At 41.3% G+C, this 19,639-nt stretch overlaps 3 protein-coding genes across 4 annotated transcripts; 1 reads left to right on the top strand and 2 right to left on the bottom strand.

Moving 5' to 3' along the window:
- The first annotated feature begins 31 nt into the window (after positions 1–31).
- LOC131475350 (homeodomain-interacting protein kinase 3-like) lies at positions 32–7,341 on the top strand. The gene is made up of 9 exons (XM_058653419.1): positions 32–535; positions 1,040–1,270; positions 1,362–1,553; positions 3,438–3,619; positions 3,790–3,913; positions 4,095–4,199; positions 4,422–4,484; positions 4,578–4,759; positions 4,846–7,341. Exons 1-9 carry the CDS (start codon positions 524–526, stop codon positions 5,210–5,212), a joined length of 1,458 nt encoding a protein of 485 aa, XP_058509402.1. The 5' UTR covers positions 32–523; the 3' UTR covers positions 5,213–7,341.
- LOC131475368 (uncharacterized) lies at positions 1,652–2,839 on the bottom strand. Its single transcript, XM_058653444.1, has 3 exons — positions 2,433–2,839; positions 2,200–2,334; positions 1,652–2,004 (listed from the first exon to the last, which is right to left on the bottom strand). Exons 1-3 carry the CDS (start codon positions 2,824–2,826, stop codon positions 1,661–1,663), a joined length of 873 nt encoding a protein of 290 aa, XP_058509427.1. The 5' UTR covers positions 2,827–2,839; the 3' UTR covers positions 1,652–1,660.
- On the bottom strand, positions 6,313–17,801 carry LOC131475364 (cdc42 effector protein 1-like). 2 transcript variants are annotated; one of them, XM_058653440.1, is made up of 4 exons: positions 17,639–17,801; positions 11,829–12,349; positions 9,456–10,000; positions 6,313–6,938 (listed from the first exon to the last, which is right to left on the bottom strand). In XM_058653440.1, the coding sequence occupies exons 3-4, from the start codon at positions 9,907–9,909 to the stop codon at positions 6,313–6,315; spliced, it is 1,080 nt and encodes a 359-aa protein (XP_058509423.1). In that variant the 5' UTR covers positions 9,910–10,000; positions 11,829–12,349; positions 17,639–17,801. The 2 variants fall into 2 exon arrangements, with proteins under 2 accessions (XP_058509423.1, XP_058509422.1); XM_058653439.1 differs by lacking the exon at positions 11,829–12,349.
- Between the last annotated feature and the right edge of the window lie 1,838 nt (positions 17,802–19,639).

Genomic DNA, 19,639 nt, shown 5'->3' with positions numbered 1-19,639 from the left:
CATAGACCCGAGCACCAACTACTTTGCTTTTCTCTGACAGTTAGTTAGCTTATCTGCTAACTATGCTAAATTAAAACTTATGACATAATTAAGGCGTTTTACCTTTGATTTTTCTACATTATGGGGATCAGGGCCAGTTGTTGCTGTTCCCAGTTCTCTGTTTAAAACAAGTATGTAAGTCTATCTCTGAATCACACAGCAAGCCTGTGTACTTATTTTTACATTTTTAACGGTCTGTTAAAACAACTACGATGTCACTGAAAAAAAAGAAAGGGGGGGGGGGGGGTAATTGAAAGTGAAAAGTCACATTATTATAGAGAAAGAGCATTATATTTAAACATTCTAAGCCTTTGGTTACACATCAAAGAGAGGATAGAATTCCAAACCAAGGCAACTATTAAAATCCACCTGGAGGCTTTGTCAGTTATTTGCACCCTGGACATCAGAGCAGGCATTTGAGGAAAACAGAGCATTTGGTTTATTAATCCTCTTTACCAAACCACATTAGCATCACATTTCATAAATGGATCATGTGGTAAGTTATTGAATTAATCAGATCCAGTATACTAGTAGGACAATACGTCATTTGGTGTAGTTCAGTTTTACATTTCAGGGAACCCAAAACCCTAGTGTCATTGTCCAAGCAGACAAATACAGGAAACTGACAACAACACTGATGCTTAATGCACAGAAAAAAAATTAAACATGGCTTTGACATCAAAGCACAGCATAAAACACATGTACACTGAATGAGCCAGTCTGAGAATTGAACACAAACACACCACCATACAACTTGGAAAAGAAATCTAAAATAAAGGAAGGATAGTAGAAACATTATATTTTCATTAGTAGTTTTATTGTCATGCAGTTTATTGTACACATATATATATATATATATATATATTAATCTACTTTTGTGGGTTTTTGGTTTTAATTGATCCTGACAGTGTTTGACAATTGAATCCCTGCATGTACACGTACTTATACGCTATATGCACAGGAACTATGTGTCTAAAGTTTTTTTTGCCTCTCCCCTGAGGTGTGTGAGAATCAACAGGATATTTTACCCGTTTGCTCCGATGAAGAGGAGGACATTAAAGTCAATATCGGAGACCGGATCACCTCTCCCACTACAGATTACGAGGTGCAGGCAATCCTGGGGTTTGGTGCCTATGGGTTGGTTACTCAATGCCGGAAGGTGACCACTGAAGAAACTGTGGCTCTAAAAATATTCGTAAAAAAGAATGCCATTGGCGATTCAAAGGAGGAGGTAATTGTGTATTATCATTTGATATGTTTAATTGAATCAATGGCAAGTGTGTTTACATCAACTTTATCTTCATCTATCTCCATGATTCCAGGAGGCCATCCTGAAAACAATGAAAGCCCTCAACTCAGATAAGTTTAATGTCATCAGTCTGAATGACTCTTTCAACTTCAATGGTCATTATTGTCTGGAGTTTGAGAAACTTGACATGAACCTGAGGGAATTCCTGAAAATGAACGAGGATATGTCTCTTGACTTGGAAGGGATCCGCCCCATTTTGCAACAGGTGTGTTTTTGTAGTTATTACACAAACTGAATTGTAGGGTGTATTTATCTTTTAAGTCCCTAAAGATTAGAGATGGTGTCTATTCATGGACAAACTGATTCTTATTATTATTCTTCATCTTTAATGTGTTCTATCAGTGGCTGTGGAAGCATAGTGGGGTCTGGATGTGGAGGCATTATGGGGTCTGAATGTGGAGGCACTGTGGAGTCTGGATGTGGAGACATTGTGGGGTGTGGATGGGTGGGTGGGCGCAAGCTCTGTATGCCCTCCAGCAGCGCAGAGACCAAACTGGCATTGCTGTCAATAATTCGTTGAACCAGTCGTTCCTCCCTCTCCCCACTCTCCCTCAAATGCTGCCTCAAGCTGGTATTTATCTCCTCCAGCCTCTGGAAAAGTGTGTCCATATTCTGTGCACCGCGCCGCCTCCTTGCAGGGTTTATTGTTGTTGTCCCTGCAAAAGTAGTCAGGGGAAAAATAGATTTTGATATTGGAAAAAGGTTGCTAGTGCTCAGCATAAAACATGACACCTCAATGGATTTTTTTTTAATTATTATTTATTTTTAAAGAAAAGGAACAGGGAAAACCAAAAATAATACCCGAACACAGGATAGAAAATTAAATAAATACAATACATAAGAGAACTTACCAGCTGCATCTGGTGTAGGTGTGCTGGTGGTCCTTGGATGCTGAGGAGTGCTTATCCCTTCCACCTCAGAGTCGTCCTCAGCCTGCTGGCTAACCTCCATTGTGTCGTCGAGGTCCTCAGCCCCCAGTACACTCTCTACATCCATAACGCAAACCTTGACATTCATCCGTTTCTCTGCGTAAATGTGGCAGCTAACATTACATCACTTAAGTAAGGTACCTGTAACCACTCACCTGAGGTGGAAGGGCTGAATCCCACAGGAGGGAATCCAATGTCCTCGCCGTTTTCTTCGGCAGGGAACAATGTCCGCCCCCCTAGCAGCTCCTCCAGCAAGTCTGAAAACGGACACTGGACACGGTTGAGTCCACCTGTCTGATTTTGTTTTTTAGAGTTGCTGTAGTTCTGCTTCAGATGTTTCCACCGTACGCGGACCTGCTCCGCTGTCCTCTTACACCCCGCGTCTTGCATTTTCTCGGCCACTTTTTTAAAAAGGTGCCCATTTCGAGTTCTTCGACCGTCCATGTACTTTAAAATGTTTAATTCCTTCAGCTGAAGAAGCATAAATCTCGTCTCTTCGTCCGTCCAAAAGTGGGTCTTCTCCGTAGCTTTTGCTCTCGCTCTCACCATCGTGATGTTTGTTGATTTCCGGCAATAGTACTGCACCGCTACGTCGTCTTCTACTTCCGGGTCAAAGAAAGTGGAGGACATTTTGGTGCGTGCGCAGATGTGCGATATGAGCCTAAAAATATGTTAACATTATTCCACTATGATATTGAAATAACAATAATTGTGACCACGGTTCACAGAATTTCAAAAGAAAAGTTTGTTTTAACATGCAACAATATATAGTTCACAGTGAAATTGTAAATTTAATCTATTAATAAAAAAAAAAAAACATACATAAAAAAACCTCATGGTGGCCGCAAGAAATCTACTGGAGGGCTGCAAGTGGCCTGCAGGCCCCAAGTTTGAGACCTCTGGACGAAGTGTATACATGCAGTATAGTAATCAGACTATGAATTCCATTATCCAGGAATGTTAGTCTGACTAAGACTAGCTCTATTTTAGAAAACTCAATTACTGTCTTTAGTCTGACTAAAATCAGACTTTTACCATGCATGTAAAAGGAGAGAAAAAAGCTATAGTTTGCTTCAGTTAACTTTTTAAGTTTTGCAATATCTGGCAAAACTTGCATCCTCATTTGGAAAAACTTAACACAGTCACTGTCATGATTTCAGCTGGCGACAGGGTTGGATTTTCTAAAGAGTGCAAACATCATTCATGCAGACCTGAAGCCAGAAAATATAATGATGGTGGACCATGTACAGCAGCCACTGAAAGTGAAAATCATCGATTTCAGCTTAGCCTTGCAGAATCCAGGGGAGAGTAGTGGTAGGACTCTCCAGAGCTTGTGGTACAGGTAAGTCACCAACTCCACACCCATGCATACATCTGGGACAATTGTGTCAATCGTGTCAAGTTAAAGATGTCCTGCACACAGGCATCTTTGGTTTTTAGTGAACTTTTAGTGCTTTCATGCAATTTCTTGACACCGTTTGTGTATGTTTGTATTCATCCTCTTGTTTTCAGAGCTCCAGAGGTTCTGCTGGGAGCTCCTGTCAATGAGGCCATTGACGTGTGGTCTTTAGGCTGCATTGCTGCTGAGCTACTTAAGGGCTATCCACTTTTTCCGTGCGCTACTAATTACGATCTTGTAAGCATTTATATTTATATATATACATATATACTGATCTACAGTATAGTTAAGATGATGAGACAAACTCCAAGTCAAGTCAAGATTTTAAAATGTATATGTTTGAGTGATATATTTCATGCTTGTTGTCTTGTCACCAGTTTACTTAACTCATGCTCATAATACTGTGTTTTGTTCACAGATAAGACATATTGTGCGCATGATTGCAAGGCTGCCAGTGCGTTTACTGAAAGCTGGATTGTTCACCAAAATGTACTTTACCAAAAATTGGAAGTTGAAGCTTAAGGTAGGAGACTTGATTTTCGTTTGTTTGTTTGTTAATGCTGTTTTCATCTGTAATGTTGCATTCCCGTCCTCTTCTCTGTCCTTTGCCTCCTCATTCTCAATGCTGCTGCTGGTGGTTTTTAAAGATTCTTCCCTTATGGATAATACATTATTTAATTATGCTGTGTCCTATATGTTGGTGTCATGTACAATCATCTAAGTGAAACATCCATCTTCTTCTTAGACACCACCCACCGCAAATTTCATCACCCCGCGTACGCTTGTCAGTCTGAACGACCTTGTGATGGTAACATAATTATCTCTTTTAGAAATCTCTCAAAAGGCAACAAAACAAGTTCAGGTGATCCAACTAGTTTTTTGTTTTTATATATGGTTCCAGTTGTATGCAGATCTCCCAGGGGCAGATGGCTGTGCTGTCCAGTGTGACTGTGTGAGCTTTGTCAGGCTCCTCACACACATGCTGATGGTTGACCCCTCTGACAGAATTAGCCCCAGTGAAATTCTTCAGCATCCGTTTCTTACGATGAGCCACTTAGATGGCACATTTGACAACAGCTTTTAGTAAGTGTGTGCTTCGGTGTGTGTCGGTGCTGACAGATACAGATAAAGAAATCTGTTTGTTTAAACAGCAATTGATTCTCTTCCAGTGTGAAATCTAGTAAAGAGCTGATGATGAGTATCTGTCAGGATCAGAGGTCTGACAAAGGAGATAACGGTGCTCTGACAACACAGCAGGTGAGTCTGAGTAAGGATTCCTGGACCAGCACTCCCAGCCTGGCCGACGTGGGCAGCCCTGCTGGGACGAGCTGTGACAGGCCCTCCCTCCTCCAGACCATCTTCAGTCGAGTTAGGGAAAAAAGTGCAGAACACGAGATGCAAAGAAAGAGGCAGCGTGTCGATCAGCTTCAACATTACATTCAAGACGGCAAGTTTCCAACAGAGAGGACAAAAACGCAAGGTTGTCGAACTCATCTTTGCCAAGGTACATCGCCTCAAGAGGCAGTGGCCAGATGAGGTTAATGCAGAGGCTTGAGGATCAAAGACGGGATGATGGGCAAGAGTAGATGGACTAAAAAAGTGAACTGACTCACCACAGAGGCACTTAAAGGAATGCTGCTTCCAGTCAGACACACTCACATGTTCATGTTCTTTCCTGGAGGGGAGTAAAGGGCCTTTCCAAGAGTTGATTGAATAAAAAAAAAAAAAGTGAAGAATCTCTTTGATGTGTCATGCTTTAAATACTGCCCTATAACCAATAATCAACACAAATATCCTCAGCCTAGACTTCTATAGGAACTATATCCAACCCTCAACAGTTTTCTCTGTCAACTGCTGAAAGTTTAAGTTGCCGTAAATGTACTTTGTCATAAATAGGAACAACAAAATCATGTGGTCATGTGGAGAAGATGCAACTGAATAAGTCATTTTAATACATTCTTGGCGTACACCCGTGTGCTAATTGAGTCCAGAGCTACTGGTAAACAACAAACAAAATAGACCTTGGGCCAAATAGCATGTTTGTCAGACCTGGTTGAAACAGTGGAAGACTTGACTAAGAATAATTCAAGATTAGCTGACACCATTTTATGTATGGAAGTAAAATATTACGGATTGAACCAAGATTGGAAAAACCTGAGGAAGTTTCCCCACAAAAACAGCTGTTTGATAGACACATAAACAAACTCACTACAGGAGCAACCGTAAAAAAAACCCACAGTATTTTATTACCGAATGACATTTATTGACAACGTATTGACGGTGAGTGCTGATGTTTGTAACATTTATTAATATGAAAATGACCTTTAATTATGTAAATAACATCACAAGTATATAGTATTAGGTGCATGTACTATAAAATGAGGAGACAGTAGTCCTTCTGTTCTTCAGTGTCTCCAGTCTGTAAAAACAGATTCATCCAGCTTCACATTTATCCTATATCTGTTATAAATAATATGTAGAATGTCACAACTGAGAGTGTGTGTGCAGAGAGAACAGAATGTATTGAGTTAAAATCAACATCAAATCCTCTTCCTGCTGAAACTTAAACAGGGGCCAGCATCATTTTATTGGATCAAGAGAGTTTAATGCCCATCTTTCATTAAGAGTTTTGACATCTAGACCTTGACCTCTTCCTCCTCCTCAGAGAGAACATATGGTGTTTTGTGGCTGGAGGAAACAGCAGAAGTGGTGGTGTTGCACGTCGCCGTTCTCTTTGTGAAGGACCCTCCGCCATAATGACGGGAGAGCAGGTCAGCTGCCTTCTGGAACCTCTCCGCCTCCATCACAGGCTCCACTCTCTGTGGAGACCCAGTGGAGGCATCTGGTGTCCTCTGAGAGCTCCTGTCCTCCTCTTGCTCTGTCCAGTTTGAGCTACAAGAGCGCCCTCTGTTGCTCCTGCAGAGAGAGCCGCTGCCCATGGAAGGGTTGGGTGAAGTTACCTCAGGGCTCTGCACAGGCGTCTCTGTTGGAGAGCTGTCGTCCTCATCTTCCTCATCATCTCTTCCTGCATGTTCCGCCTCGCTGTGGTTGGATATCTGCAGGCAGCTGGGGTTGTCAATCAAGCTGAGCACCTCAGTCATGAGGGAAGGGCCGAGGTCAACAGTGAATGAGGAGAGGGAGTCTGAGCGTGTCAGTGTAAAGTCACTGCTAACTGGTAGAGACACTTTCTGGACATCTCCATCCTGAAAGTGTCTGTCAAGACGAGAAAGACGAGGCAGAGTGACAAACCCAGACTGCAGACCTGCAAACACAAGATCAGTAAAACATACTCAAGTCATTTAAATGATCAAAATAACCACGCATCATAAAGGAAACACATTCTTGACTTGTCTTCAAATGGACTTGCTGTATTTTCTGTGTTAGTTTCGGAGCAGGCAGAAGACATCATTACACCTGACATGTCAAGTCCAATATATGTATTAAAAATGTGCAATATACTCCCACAAATGCACAATGTTTTTAATATATTTTATAGTATCTAACAGCTGTTTTTTGGGAGGCCACAGAGTTTGCATCTGTCTTTGTTTCCTTATTATTTATTCTCTTTATTACCACTCTGACTGAAGACTCGCGCACAAACAATTCGTAGGCAATCGTACTGAGACTGTGCAAATGGCAAATAAAATCTTGAATGTTCTACAATCTCCAAGCATGTAAAAGCCACAGATTTGTACAGTTTTTCTACAAAATTGACGCAATGAAAAACAATTATCCAGGCAACACACATCTTAGATAGAAAGTGGAAAAAAGAAAATTACATACGGTGCCTTTAGTGACATGTAAGACCATAAATTCAACTCCACCACAAGGTGGCACTATGTGACAACCAGAATTAAATACAGGTGCTTCCCAGAGGGCCATCATCATCATCCTGTAACCCACCCACACACCCACACACACCCACACCCACACACACACACACACACACAGAATGTTTCTTCCTGTAGGGACAGACTGAGTTTTGTCTTCATGTTACAGCTGTGATACAAAGAAGAGGAGATTTAAGAGGAATGGAGTGATGAATGTATGATGTTATGTTGATAAAGAGCTGAATCCTTGGTAAAAGAAACATTACTGTGAGTAAATGTCGAAAAATCCGAAAATATACACTCATAAACCATTAGATTATAACCTAAATATCTTTTTAATACAAAGTGGTTACCCACACTTGATCTGTTTGGGAGTACTCCTTTATTCTTCCTAATAGATAAACTTATTGCTCGTCTTAAGATCAAAATTTGTACAACTATGGACACAATATAATAATAACAATAATAATAATAATAAGAAACGTGGGTAGGAATGACATACCGGGAAACCCACTAATGAAAAAAAAAGCCCCTTGCGTCACTCTGTCTCTCTCTGTCTCTGCCAGATCCACATCAGTTTGGTCAAATTCCTCATGAACTGGGTAACACATCTTGATAAAGAGAGGGGATTTCCAGTGCCGACTCTGCTCACTGCTGGCTAACAAGCTCTGATTGGTTGGTAGATATAATGGATGCTGTGTTTTTACAGTGAAGGTGGTCATCACACACTCACACACACACACACACACACACATGCACACGGAGATGACAAGAAATGCCACCTAGTATCTTTCTTTCAAACCAGCTGTTTGTGTATGTGTTTATGGACCTAACTGTGTACAGGTGTTGCCAAGGTGATTCTGGATGACTCAGAAGAAGCCCGACTGTTTGTTGGTTGTCTCGGAGGAATGTGGGGGCAATGTTGAAAGGAGGACAGCCTCACCCTCTCTATTTATGTGTTTGCAGACATTTATAGTCCTCTTTTCAACAGCTCCTAAGGCTGTTTGGACCTTTGGGGAGTGAATAATAGAACGGAGACTGTAATCAAATATCGTTGTACCAGGCTGCCTCCCCCCCACATTTATAGTAAATAATAAGTGGTTGTTATCCTGTAGTAGTCCACTGGTATCACTTGTAGAGTGAAAAGGTCACTGGCACTTTTGTTTGAGGTATGCATATCTACAAGTAAGGAGTGTTTTGTCTCTGTGTTTACTGCACCTTAGAGAAAAGATTGAAAAGGTGAAATGTCATATCAAATGTTTCACTTCATTTCATTTTAAAATCCTCTTCCAGCCTCCGAACAATCAGGGTGTTACTTTTCAGACCAAGGAACCTCTTTAAAAAAAAAAATGAATGAAGTTTGCTGAAGCATCTGTTTTTCTCCATTGTAGTCTTCAGTGATCCACACATTTTGTGTAAAACGACTTCAATTCACTCCTGTCTGTGTTATATATAGTATCGCTATTGATATTTCTTTAGCTATTTCAAAGAAATGATGTCTCACACCAGGTCATTTTATAGAAATGTTCAATTGTCCAGCAACAGGAAAGCACAAAATAGGGTTTGTATGTTATCAAATGACTTGGGGGGGAAAAAAGACCTTATGACCGATGCCCTTTCTATGCACTTTGCAAGAGGACAAACTCCACCTAATCCATTTAATGTGTTGGTGTAAACTGTGTCTTGAGAAGTACTATCAATAAATACTTGGACAATAGGCTTTAAAAACCGACTCATCATGTTATTTTACTAGGTTTCAGCTGTTTTTAGAGTTATGTGTAAAACCTCAGTGGCATGTACCTATACATGGCAGAAAAGTGTGATCGTGATAGATAGAGATGAGATCTGTGCGCGCGCAACACCTACATTTTCCCAGCTTTTAATGTGGCTGCTAAGATGCTTAACATAAACCTGTGCCACGCTACAAGTGATTATCTATATGATCTCACCATATGTGCAGAAGGAGTCGTCTGTTGAGCTGACAGAGCTGGAGAACACCACCCTCTGTAGGCACCCGTTGGGAGAGTCCATGTTGAGCTGGGGCAGGGAAATGGCATTCTTGATTATGGGCGAGACGTCTGGCGGAGGGGATGACAAGTCCCGGGAGCCCCCCCGAGGTCGTGGCCCAGAGGTTTTCCGTACGTGCCGAAAGGTGCGCGTGAAGAAGCCTGTAGACTTGGAACTGTTTGCAGAGTCTGGACTTCCCGGCTCCTTGCTGCCACCATAGTTGCTGAGGAAGGCCGTGTCACCAAACACATCCCCACCACGGCCAACATGCATAGTATGTCGGAAATCGCCCATCGGCGGGCTGATCATGTCCACAGAGAGATCGCTCTTGAAGCGACGTTTCCCTTGAGAGCCAGACACAAGGCCCTTAATCCCTGGCAGCTTTCCCAGACTCATTGTGGAAGAAGCGTTGTGTAATTTCCCTTTAATTCCAATGAGAGCGTCTTGATGACATGTCAGTTCGTTTTGAATTCCAGTATAGGGTCCACTGTAAAAGCAGAGAGAAAAAAAGTCAATGCCAGGACAGTGAGGACATAAAAGACAAATATGTGGTTGTTAAGTCGACAGAGAATGTGTGTATAATCCATTATCCACGCTACCAGAGCCAACTGCTCATTCTCTGTTGGCCTTTTCCGGCTTCCCATTTTGATTTACACTATAAGATGCCAATATGGATGTAGAGTCAATCAAGTCCAAGTCTACATCCTCATCTTATTCTCCTCTCTGTCTCATGTGCACAGCTAGATCTGTACATCCGTCCAAAAGGACAAAATACTCGACTCACAGCGGCAGCCTTCAGTCTAATGATCTACAAGGTCATACTTTGTTTCCTCTGGTTACCACAGCTTTTGTGGCTGGAGAGTTTGGAGCCTTGTTCAGCGTTCACATTTGAAACACAGATTCCTGCAGCTGCAACTGCAGATACACTGAGATGTGGACAATCAACTCAACTGGTCTGTTTGAGGAAAAGAAACTATAAAAGAAAAACGAATGTTTCAACCCTATAAATGTTTTTGGACACGGAGAGTTGTTTTGTTGTCGTCAGTATCCAGTTGTTGAACAATCTTACGACACTCTAAGTAAAGATGTAATTAGATTAATTAGCTCATTGCCACAGGACTGTTTTATGTCTAGGTGTTACTCAGTTCTCTGTCCTTTCTACACTTGCTAACGTTGCATCATGAGAGCATGAAGTTCAACTTTCCAAGCAGCAGCACATTAAAGGGAAAGGAAATAGGAAAATCATCTTTATACAACCAACACTGTGCAACAAAACTTTGAGGTCAGATGGAGGGTTGATCAGAGCCAGTGCAACTGAGCGCAGCACCACAAGAGGCCAACCTGACCGAATGTGTCTAACATGTTTTGAGGAGTGGGAGGAAACCGGAGAGCCCAGAAGAACCCCACACACGAGAACAGACAGGGAATCAAACCAAGCACTTTCTTCTTGTGAGGCAACAGTGCTAACCACTACTACTGTACTATAAATATTTGAAGACAGGTACTAGCCAAATCAAATCACACTTACATGTTTTAGTTCAAACACTACACCATTGAACCTTTGTCAGACTATGTGCGCGTGAAAAATCACATTGCCATCACTTTAGTATTAGCAAGTCTTGCTACATAGTTTGCCATGAGAGAGTGTGCACTGCTAATCTCTGATGGTGCTTCACAGCAAGAAAGTTGTTGGTTCATGTCCCACTCTGAACCTTTGTGCACGGAGTTTGCATGTTCTCCCTGTGTGTGTGTCTTTGAGTGTGTGTGCGTGCGTGTGTGTTGTTTTTTTTCTCCGGGTTCTCCAGCTTTGTCCCACAGTCCAAAAACATGCAATATGGGGATTAGGTAAACTGGACACTATTGACCTTAGGCGTGAGGGTGTGAGTGGATGGTTGTTTGTCTCTATGTGTCCCTGTCATGGACCCCCGCCTTTCACCCTATGTCAACTGGGATTGGCACCAGCTGCCCCGTGTCCCTCATGCGGACAAAAAAGCAGTAAACACTGAATGAATGAATGAATGACAATCTCCAATGACTACCTCAAGCACCAAGTTTCCGCCCTGCCCACCATCAACCCAAGGGGTCACATATGTATGAGCCCACTGTTATGAACATTAGCCTACCACCCATACAGTCAGAGATGAAACTCATGCATGATTAATCATTAATTCCATGTTTCATCCTTTCAATTAGTCATCATGACCTGCATTAATCCCAGTTATTAGCTTCAAAAACGTTCAGTAGCTATTTCTAGAGACCTTTGTTTTTCAAGAAAGAGAAAAATAAATCTGAAGTCTTTTTAGTCTGTTGCTTACTTTTGTAGTTTTTGTGCGTGTGTTTAATTGATGTGTCTCTTCCCGTAAGTTGTTCTGCACTCTTCTTCTTCAGTGTTCAGTCAGAGAGAGTGATATCCACCAGCATGTCCTGATTCACAGTAAAAAGATTTATCCATGTGTGCGCCACAGAGATCACAAGGTCTTTTGCCAGACTTCTTCGTCCCCAGGTTCGGTTCTGTGTCCCACACTGTCACATCTTTGACAATCAATGAAAACAATCTGCTTTTAACAAAAAAAAAAAAAAGGAACGCTGTCTTGGTAGACGGATTCAAAGCAGCGTAATCCAGATAGTGTTTAGTCTGCATCACCCCGAGAAGAAAGATTAGGCTCCTTGAGGATTGTCCCTGAACTGGATTAGCTCATAATCTCTTATGTCTTCCCTCCCTGTCTGACTCCTTCATTTGCTCTCTGCCTTCTTTTATCCACTTAGTTCTCCTTCTACCGCCATGGTGAGGGAGCTCCTCTCTTTTTCTGTTTTCACTCAGTTCATGTGAGGCCAACTAAAAGAGCAGAGAAAGGGAGAAAAGGAGAGAGATGTGAGTTACACACAAGACTTAAGACTAAAGCGGGAGCATTCAGGCCCATGTAAATGTGTCTCGCAGCTAATATTTTGGATTGACTAATGCTGCAAGTGTTTTTCTCTCTCTCCTTGTTGCCTGGGTAAATTGTAGATTCTCTGCAGTTTCTTTTGTGTGCTGCTGAGTCGTGTGATATTTATTGCAGTACAAATACCTGTCTCTTTTTCCATCTAGAGTCAACAACACTGATTTGCAGTTACACTACAGCACTGACATAGATTATCAATCACTTCCATCCACTGAGGATTACACATTTTCCGTTAGACATTATATAGTAAATTGATCCTGATCTTGTGTTTGGACTGATTTTATCAAGCAATACTATCAGACCTGACCTGAAGTAAAGACCTGAGGGAGCATGTGTGTATACAGCAGTAGCAGAGAAGTGGGCGGAGCATTAATCCTGGCAAACTGCTGAACAACCAGGTATATATATATAATTTCAAGGCACAACAAAGTCATGACCTTGCATTATAACAGAGAGAAAATTAATTTGATTACAGCGGAGTAAAAAAAAATATTTATGATACTAAATTACTCAAAATTAATTGGAGGGCCGCATGTGGCCCGGGAGCCATGGGTTTGAGGCTTCTGCCCTAGAGTAAAGGGAGCACTGGTAAGCTCCAAACATGTGACCTCTCCAAACCAGAGCCAGTGGTAGATTTAAGTCACCGACTGCAGGAGAGCCATGCTGAGGCTGCTGCCATCTGGACCTGTGATATAACAGTGGTGCCACCTTTCCCGGTGCAGATTAACTTCCCTAAATCTTCAACTAATCCCAGTTTTTCGACACTTCTGGCGACACAAATGATTATGACTGGTCGTCATTCACTGTCACTATCCTAAAAAAACACAAAGCAGATACGATAAAGGTGTGGGTGTCCCAGCAGTAATCAGGAGTGATCAACTTAAAAGTGGACATTAGTAACTTAACAGAACGATTAGGGCCTGTAGGGCATGAGAAAGTGAGAGCTAGATAAACATTAGCAAGGGAGACAAATATCCACTGACTGTGAAAACAGAACGTTAACTCACATCATATGAGAACCTGTTTTTTCCTGAGTTTAATGTCAGTTTCCAAACTGATGAACACCTTAATCCCTGACTAGCATCCTTTCATCTGTTCTTTTTGATGTAGCGTTTTAGTCATCTGATGTCTCTGTGTGCTCATGCTGTAATTGATATGTTTTCTGCTTTTTTTTTTTTTTTTTTTTTTAAAGCTGCTAATCTCTTTTAGCCCCATATCAGTAAGCCATTTTAAATGTTGTTGTTCCTCCTTCATGGCTTCACGTTCAGCAACTCATAACTCTTTATGTAGAGTAAAGCAAATAAACTCCCTATGGAAACAGAACCGATAAATGTGACACAGAGGGACATTTACAACTGCTAAACATGTTATTTATGTGTAAATTGTACATGCAGATGTCCATAAACAAGTGTTCTGCCTGAGCTGGCAGAGTTGCACAGGGTGGGAAGTGCAGTTGGAATAGAGAGCGCAGACCGGACGCCATCTATTATAGTCATCAAATAAAGGATCTGTGGACACTGATGAGAAACACATTTTTACCTTCTTTGTGTTTTTTATTCCCCCTATTTCAGACTCTTCCTTCTATTAGTCATTTTCTCTGTGTTACTGTAAAAAAACATTCCCTTCTCTGTCACGCTCTCTGCTGAAACAGTGTGTTCAGCAAACAATCGGGCTTCAACGTGCAGGTCCATAAAACATGCACGAATACATAACACATTCAAGACTATGTCGCAGCAGCGTGGTATTTTACTCTGCTGGACCGGAGGCACGTGGTCCCTTTTACAGCACGGCACCAGCGAAATGTGGTTGAGGTCGGAACACCCTGACCATTACGCAAAAACCAAATCCAAAACACAACGTGCACTCAGTTTTAAAGGGCTGACTGCTGCAACGTGGCAGTACACTTTGACCCAGGCTTGATTTGTTGTGTGTGTGTGTGTCTGCGTGTGTGCATGTGTGTGCGTGCGTGATATGATGTACAGGGCGTGTCACATGTGTAAATTTACTTCCACTTAAAGTTGCAGTTCATAACTTTTAGTGACTTTTGCTGTTGCCGGTGTTAATATTCTGCCTCTGTTTGGTCTGTTTATATAAAAAATGTTTGTATGCTGTGTCCTTCATCTGAAAACAGTATCTGTGAAGCAAAACTATCAGACCTGACTGAGGGAGCATTTGTGCGTACACAGCAGCAGTACAGGCAGTCTTGTAGTACCTTAACACTGTACCTTAAAGGGATGCTTGAGTTTCAAGTACAAGTATCTTACCAGAAATGACTTTGGTAAAAGTTGAAGTCACTTTTCTTATAATATTACTTAAGTAAAAGTCTTAAAGTACATGACATTTGCTGCACTTATCAAAAGTAAGTTTCTGATATAAATTGTACTTACGTTTTAGAAATAAAAGTAAAAGTATTAAAAAAGTGAGGAGGATAGAGCCATGGTGGCTCAGTGGTAGGGAGAGTTGTCTTTCAACTGCAAGGCTGTGGGTTCAATTCTTGGTTTGCTCGTCTACTGTATATGTGTCCTTGAGCAAGACACTTAACCCTATGTTTAAGTGTGTGAATGGGTGAAAGCGGTAGTGTAAAGCAGCTCATCAAGAATAGAAAAGCTCTATATAAATACAGACCATTACCAACTCTTGGAACTGAGTCCAGGGCCGGGCTGGAACAAGAAGCCTTAATCCTGTCAAACAGGTGAATGACTGTGTTTTCTCAGCAGTATTAATTCACACATATGATTCACTTCTGAAACTTTTAGTGGGCGCTTCTTTGTGTTGGTCATACTCCAACTTAAACATCGTTTTACTGCGAAACACAAGCTGTGTGGAGAAAACATTTAATAATATTTAACAGTTACACACTACAGTTTTATCTCTCACACTTTTCTTAATGTTCTGCCAAGTCGACAAAAATAATGGAGATTAATAATCAGAGATTAGAGTTCAGTGCACGTTCACTCCTCTTTAACTGATTCAAAATATCCGCAGGCTAAATAAACACATTAATCTTAAAGGTCAGGTTTAACTCCTGACCTCGTTCATTGCTTTCTCAAATTCTTTTTTTAAAGCATGGGAAGTCTGTCCACAGAACAAAGGGCAACTGAGGCCAAGAAACAGTTAAGTGCAAGCAAATCTCAATTCTTTCAAGAGTATCAGGAAATGTTTTAACGTCCAAACTTCCACCAAGCAAACAAAAGCTGGGAGGTGCAGGTATTGACACTTAAAGGTGGCTGTTCAAGGGAAACCGCTAAGTCTGTGTAACTGATGTGGGGCATAGTGGACTTCGACCCACGCCCAGAACCTCTGTGACCAAATAACTATAAACTTTACAATAAAAAGTAATGATTTCCATCTTGAGCTTCAGGCCTGCAACATTTTTCATTTATCACAATGACATCTCCATCGCCTCTTTAAAAACATCATATTTTCCGGTTTCAGTCTTTCATTTACATTGTAAGAACCCTGTCGATGTTATGATTTGCTTTTGTTCAGACGTACACTTGAGAGATTTATGGACATTTGAGTTTCCTTGTGGATTTCTTCGGAACCTTGCTTGTAATTTTGGAAGTAAATTTCTGTTGTTATTGAGTATTTATTACCTTATTAGTTGTCTCCTTCCCTTATTGTGTATGTAGTCTTTGTGTTGTCCTGTGTTTCATGTTTCTTCATGTTAGACAATGTCTCTTGTTTACCTTCATGCTGTGTTTTTTTTTTAATAACCTGCCTTTTCATTTATCTCTTGGAATCTCTTTGCTCGCCTCAATTAGTTTGAAACATGACAGAACTTTACTTCCAAATGTAAAAGGCTCCAGATAGTCCATAAAACTATCTGCAAGGAAACTTGCAGATATGTCCACACATTCTGAAAAACACTTAAGTAAATCCTAACAGTCCATCTTCTGTTCATCAGTGCAGGATGGACGTCAGTCTCGACTTAAGGGCCGCCGTGCCACAGACAGAGACACAGTGTCTTTCTGAGGGACACCACACTTGGCCAGATGGTGGAATGGGCAAACGACATTTTCTCAACATGACATCACCTCGCTGACAGCCAGCCAACCCACTGACCTGATATCTGGCACAGACTTTCAACAGTTGCTCTGAGGTTTCACTCGAAAAGCACAGTGACCAATTGATTATAACAGACTGGTTCCACATTGCAGCAGTTTTGGAAGGCTGTCCTTTTTTAATCATGTAGCTTGTTTTCTACTTGTTGGACAGATTTTTGAAACTGCTGTAACTATAATGATTTATTTATGAGGTCACATGTAAGAAATGTATCATAATTAGTCATGAAAATGAGTGTGATGAAATATAGATTTTCATATGCAGGCCACAGACTCTTATTTCTTTTGGTTCTGTCAACCACCAAATAGCGGCTAATAACAGCTCGTAGCACTTTGACAAACAGGTTGGCAGCACCACAGTGAGCTACAGAATGTGTCCAAAATGTTACCAAACCTTAAAAGCCTCACTGCCCCTCTCAAAAACATCTTGCCCAGAGCTAAAGAAAAACAGAGGTCTGAAGTGGAGCCCTTCATTATAATATAGATGTCTGAAATCAGAGAGAGTTAGTTACAGATACACTAGTGTGGACATGCTTAGCAAACATGCGTCTGATGTTGTTACAGACACACTTTCAATTTCAGTCTCTGCTTGTTGCTGACACATAAACGTTAACCAAATAGGTGCAATATTTAACATGTTTGAAAAAGGAAAATCTTCAGACTTTTCAGGATTGTTGTGTTTTAAATGTTGAAGGTTGCTTCTGTACTTATTTTACATTTTGAAATCCTTAATTGTAAGCACCGTTCGTATGACTCTAATGGCTTCCTCACACATGCAGTATGCCAGACACAATTTAATGCTTAAAAACAAAAACGTATCATTTGCATGTGGGCTGGGTGTTTCACACCAACTGTGAAGAAGTTATGAGGTAGCCTTACAACTTAACCAAGTGTGCTAAAATTAGAAACAAACTTTTAACTCATTGCAGTCATGTGACACCTTTTTGGACAAGTGCACCATATATTATATTCTACATATACAAATTCATAAGCAATAAGTGACTGAAGAGAAGAAGAGACCTGAGGTAAAAACCCTATGCACTATTTTAGAGAAAAGAAATTGTCACAAAAACAACATCACATTTACCGATTCACAAACAATTTTCCAAATAATCTCACCTTAAAATAAACTCAGAACCAGATCCCTCTGCACACAGACCGCTTCACTGCCTCGTTTCTCTGTCATCTTCCTCGGGTTGTGGTTGCACGGTGAGTTTCTGCTCAGACATGCGGCGTGTCCACAGCTGCTGCTGCTGCTGCTGCTGCTGCTGCAGACAAGTGGACTGAGAGGAGATGGAGAGAGGGAGGAGGAAAAGGAGGCTGGACTCCAGACGTGTGAATGACTGAATAATAAAAGATAAAGTTGAAGCCAACATCAACTTCCTGCTACCAAGCAGAGGCCGACGTGCCTGACACAGGTTGGGGGGAACATCATGCAGACTTTCAAGTTGATTAAAACTATTAAGAAGGCTTGTTTGCAAGGGCGGCAAGAGTCTGGGGCCCCAAGCAGGGAGAGTGGTGGTGGTGGTGGGGGGGATTCAAAAGCAGCTGAAGAGCACATAAAGGATTTTTAGAATTATTTTGTTTGTGTAATTTATTATATCAATTTATAAACCCCGTTATAAGCTGATGGATTGATGTTAGGTAATATATCTCTTTAAAATCCCCATTAAAGCTGCAGATGGTCACTTTTAAATGTCCATTACTTTCAAGCTGTTGTCAAATGAGTTATCACAGCATGGAGCTGATTCATTTGCACACTCAAGGCAATTTCCTACAAGCTCATGACACGTAACACGATACAGATGCCACCACAATATGACACATATCGTGATACGCAGTTATTTTATTATCATTCCACACACAATTTATTGCAGCAGCTGCTTTTATTTAGTAAGTAACATCTGAATTGATACATGCATCCACAAGGTGAACATACTGCACAACATTCTACAGTTTCTATTTTTAGCACAGCCTAACCACATTCAGGAAGTGATTAGTTTTACATCACGACTAATGGAATTACAATGTGGTAGTAAAGCAAGATGGTAAAGGCAAAGGTTGTGTCATGCTCCGCCTTGTCTCCGCCTTGTCTCCGCCTTGTCTCCTCCTGCGTCTTCCTCCTCTCCCTCCTGCTTCTCTGTGGCATGCAATCACCTCACCTGCATCGGGAGCACACCTGTTCTCAATATCCTCGTCAGAGCAGCCTTCTTTTTCTCCGGGTCTGCAGTCACTCGTCGCCAGATGGTTACAGTCTTCCATGCGACGCACCCCCGTTTGCGTGCTGCCTCTGACACTTACCCTCACCACCACTTGGAGCTGATTGCCGTCATGCTGCTGCACCATTCCTTTGTTCTTCATTCATTCATTCATAAGTGGTGAAAACTGCTACGCCTCCTCGCCTGCCTGCTCTTGGGTCCTAACCGTCTTGTCACAGGTGTTAAGTACAGTTTTAAATGACGGGATAAATGCTTATCGCTTATTGCAGAATTCCTCAGGGGAGGCAGCAAATGTTCAGCACTGTTGCTTTAAAATATTACAAAAGGAATCACGTTGTAATGTCAATCTATGGACTAAACCATCTGCATTGTTAGTATGTGGTCCTCCATACATATGAGCCATGAAACAATAAACACCCCTGCTGATTTAAACATGAAAAATGCAAAAACAGAAACTGAGGTCATTAAGGTAACCAGTGCAGTGAAAATACACTGAGCACATTCTCATATCAGGTTGGAAGATGCAATAATAAACTGACTGACTCTTCCCACACTGTCTTGCCAATGTGTGTTTGCCTAAATATAAGTATAGACTGTATATGTATGTTTTTTTCAGGGTTTGTGTACAACAGTGAATTTGATATTGAAAGATGAGCTTATTTGTGCAGTAAATAAATACACACACAGAGAGTATTCCTGACCTTAACTCTGTTCTGTAAACATGATCTCTTAATAGCTCCCATGGGTCTCATCTACCTTTCTTCTGTCTGTGACCCCTTTTGACCTCACTCCTGACAAAAATGCACTCATCACCGGCTTTCATTGAGACATGCAACAACAGTGTCAGTGTGTGTGTGTGTGAGACAGTGTGTGTGTAGCAGGTAAGACATTAAGGGTAAGA

The sequence above is a fragment of the Solea solea genome, chromosome 16 (genome assembly GCF_958295425.1).
Source record: "Solea solea chromosome 16, fSolSol10.1, whole genome shotgun sequence".
Taxonomy (NCBI): Eukaryota; Metazoa; Chordata; class Actinopteri; order Pleuronectiformes; family Soleidae; genus Solea; species Solea solea.
Note: the sequence above shows the minus strand (reverse complement) of the source record. Positions and strands in the feature narration are given on the sequence as shown.

What these genes read in the sequence shown, in the direction of transcription:
- LOC131475350 (XM_058653419.1), top strand. An exon ending in TTGGCGATTCAAAGGAGGAG is followed by an intron (nt 1,271 to 1,361) that starts GTAATTGTGTAT and finishes CCATGATTCCAG; the next exon opens with GAGGCCATCCTGAAAACAAT. An exon ending in ACATTTGACAACAGCTTTTA is followed by an intron (nt 4,760 to 4,845) that starts GTAAGTGTGTGC and finishes ATTCTCTTCCAG; the next exon opens with TGTGAAATCTAGTAAAGAGC.
- LOC131475368 (XM_058653444.1), bottom strand. Translation starts at nt 2,826, where the DNA reads ATGGTGAGAGCGAGAGCAAAAGCTACGGAGAAGACCCACTTTTGGACG. An exon ending in ATTCAGCCCTTCCACCTCAG is followed by an intron (nt 2,335 to 2,432) that starts GTGAGTGGTTAC and finishes TTATGGATGTAG; the next exon opens with AGAGTGTACTGGGGGCTGAG. An exon ending in ACCTACACCAGATGCAGCTG is followed by an intron (nt 2,005 to 2,199) that starts GTAAGTTCTCTT and finishes CTACTTTTGCAG; the next exon opens with GGACAACAACAATAAACCCT.
- LOC131475364 (XM_058653440.1), bottom strand. Translation starts at nt 9,909, where the DNA reads ATGAGTCTGGGAAAGCTGCCAGGGATTAAGGGCCTTGTGTCTGGCTCT. An exon ending in CGACTCCTTCTGCACATATG is followed by an intron (nt 6,939 to 9,455) that starts GTGAGATCATAT and finishes TTGTGTTTGCAG; the next exon opens with GTCTGCAGTCTGGGTTTGTC.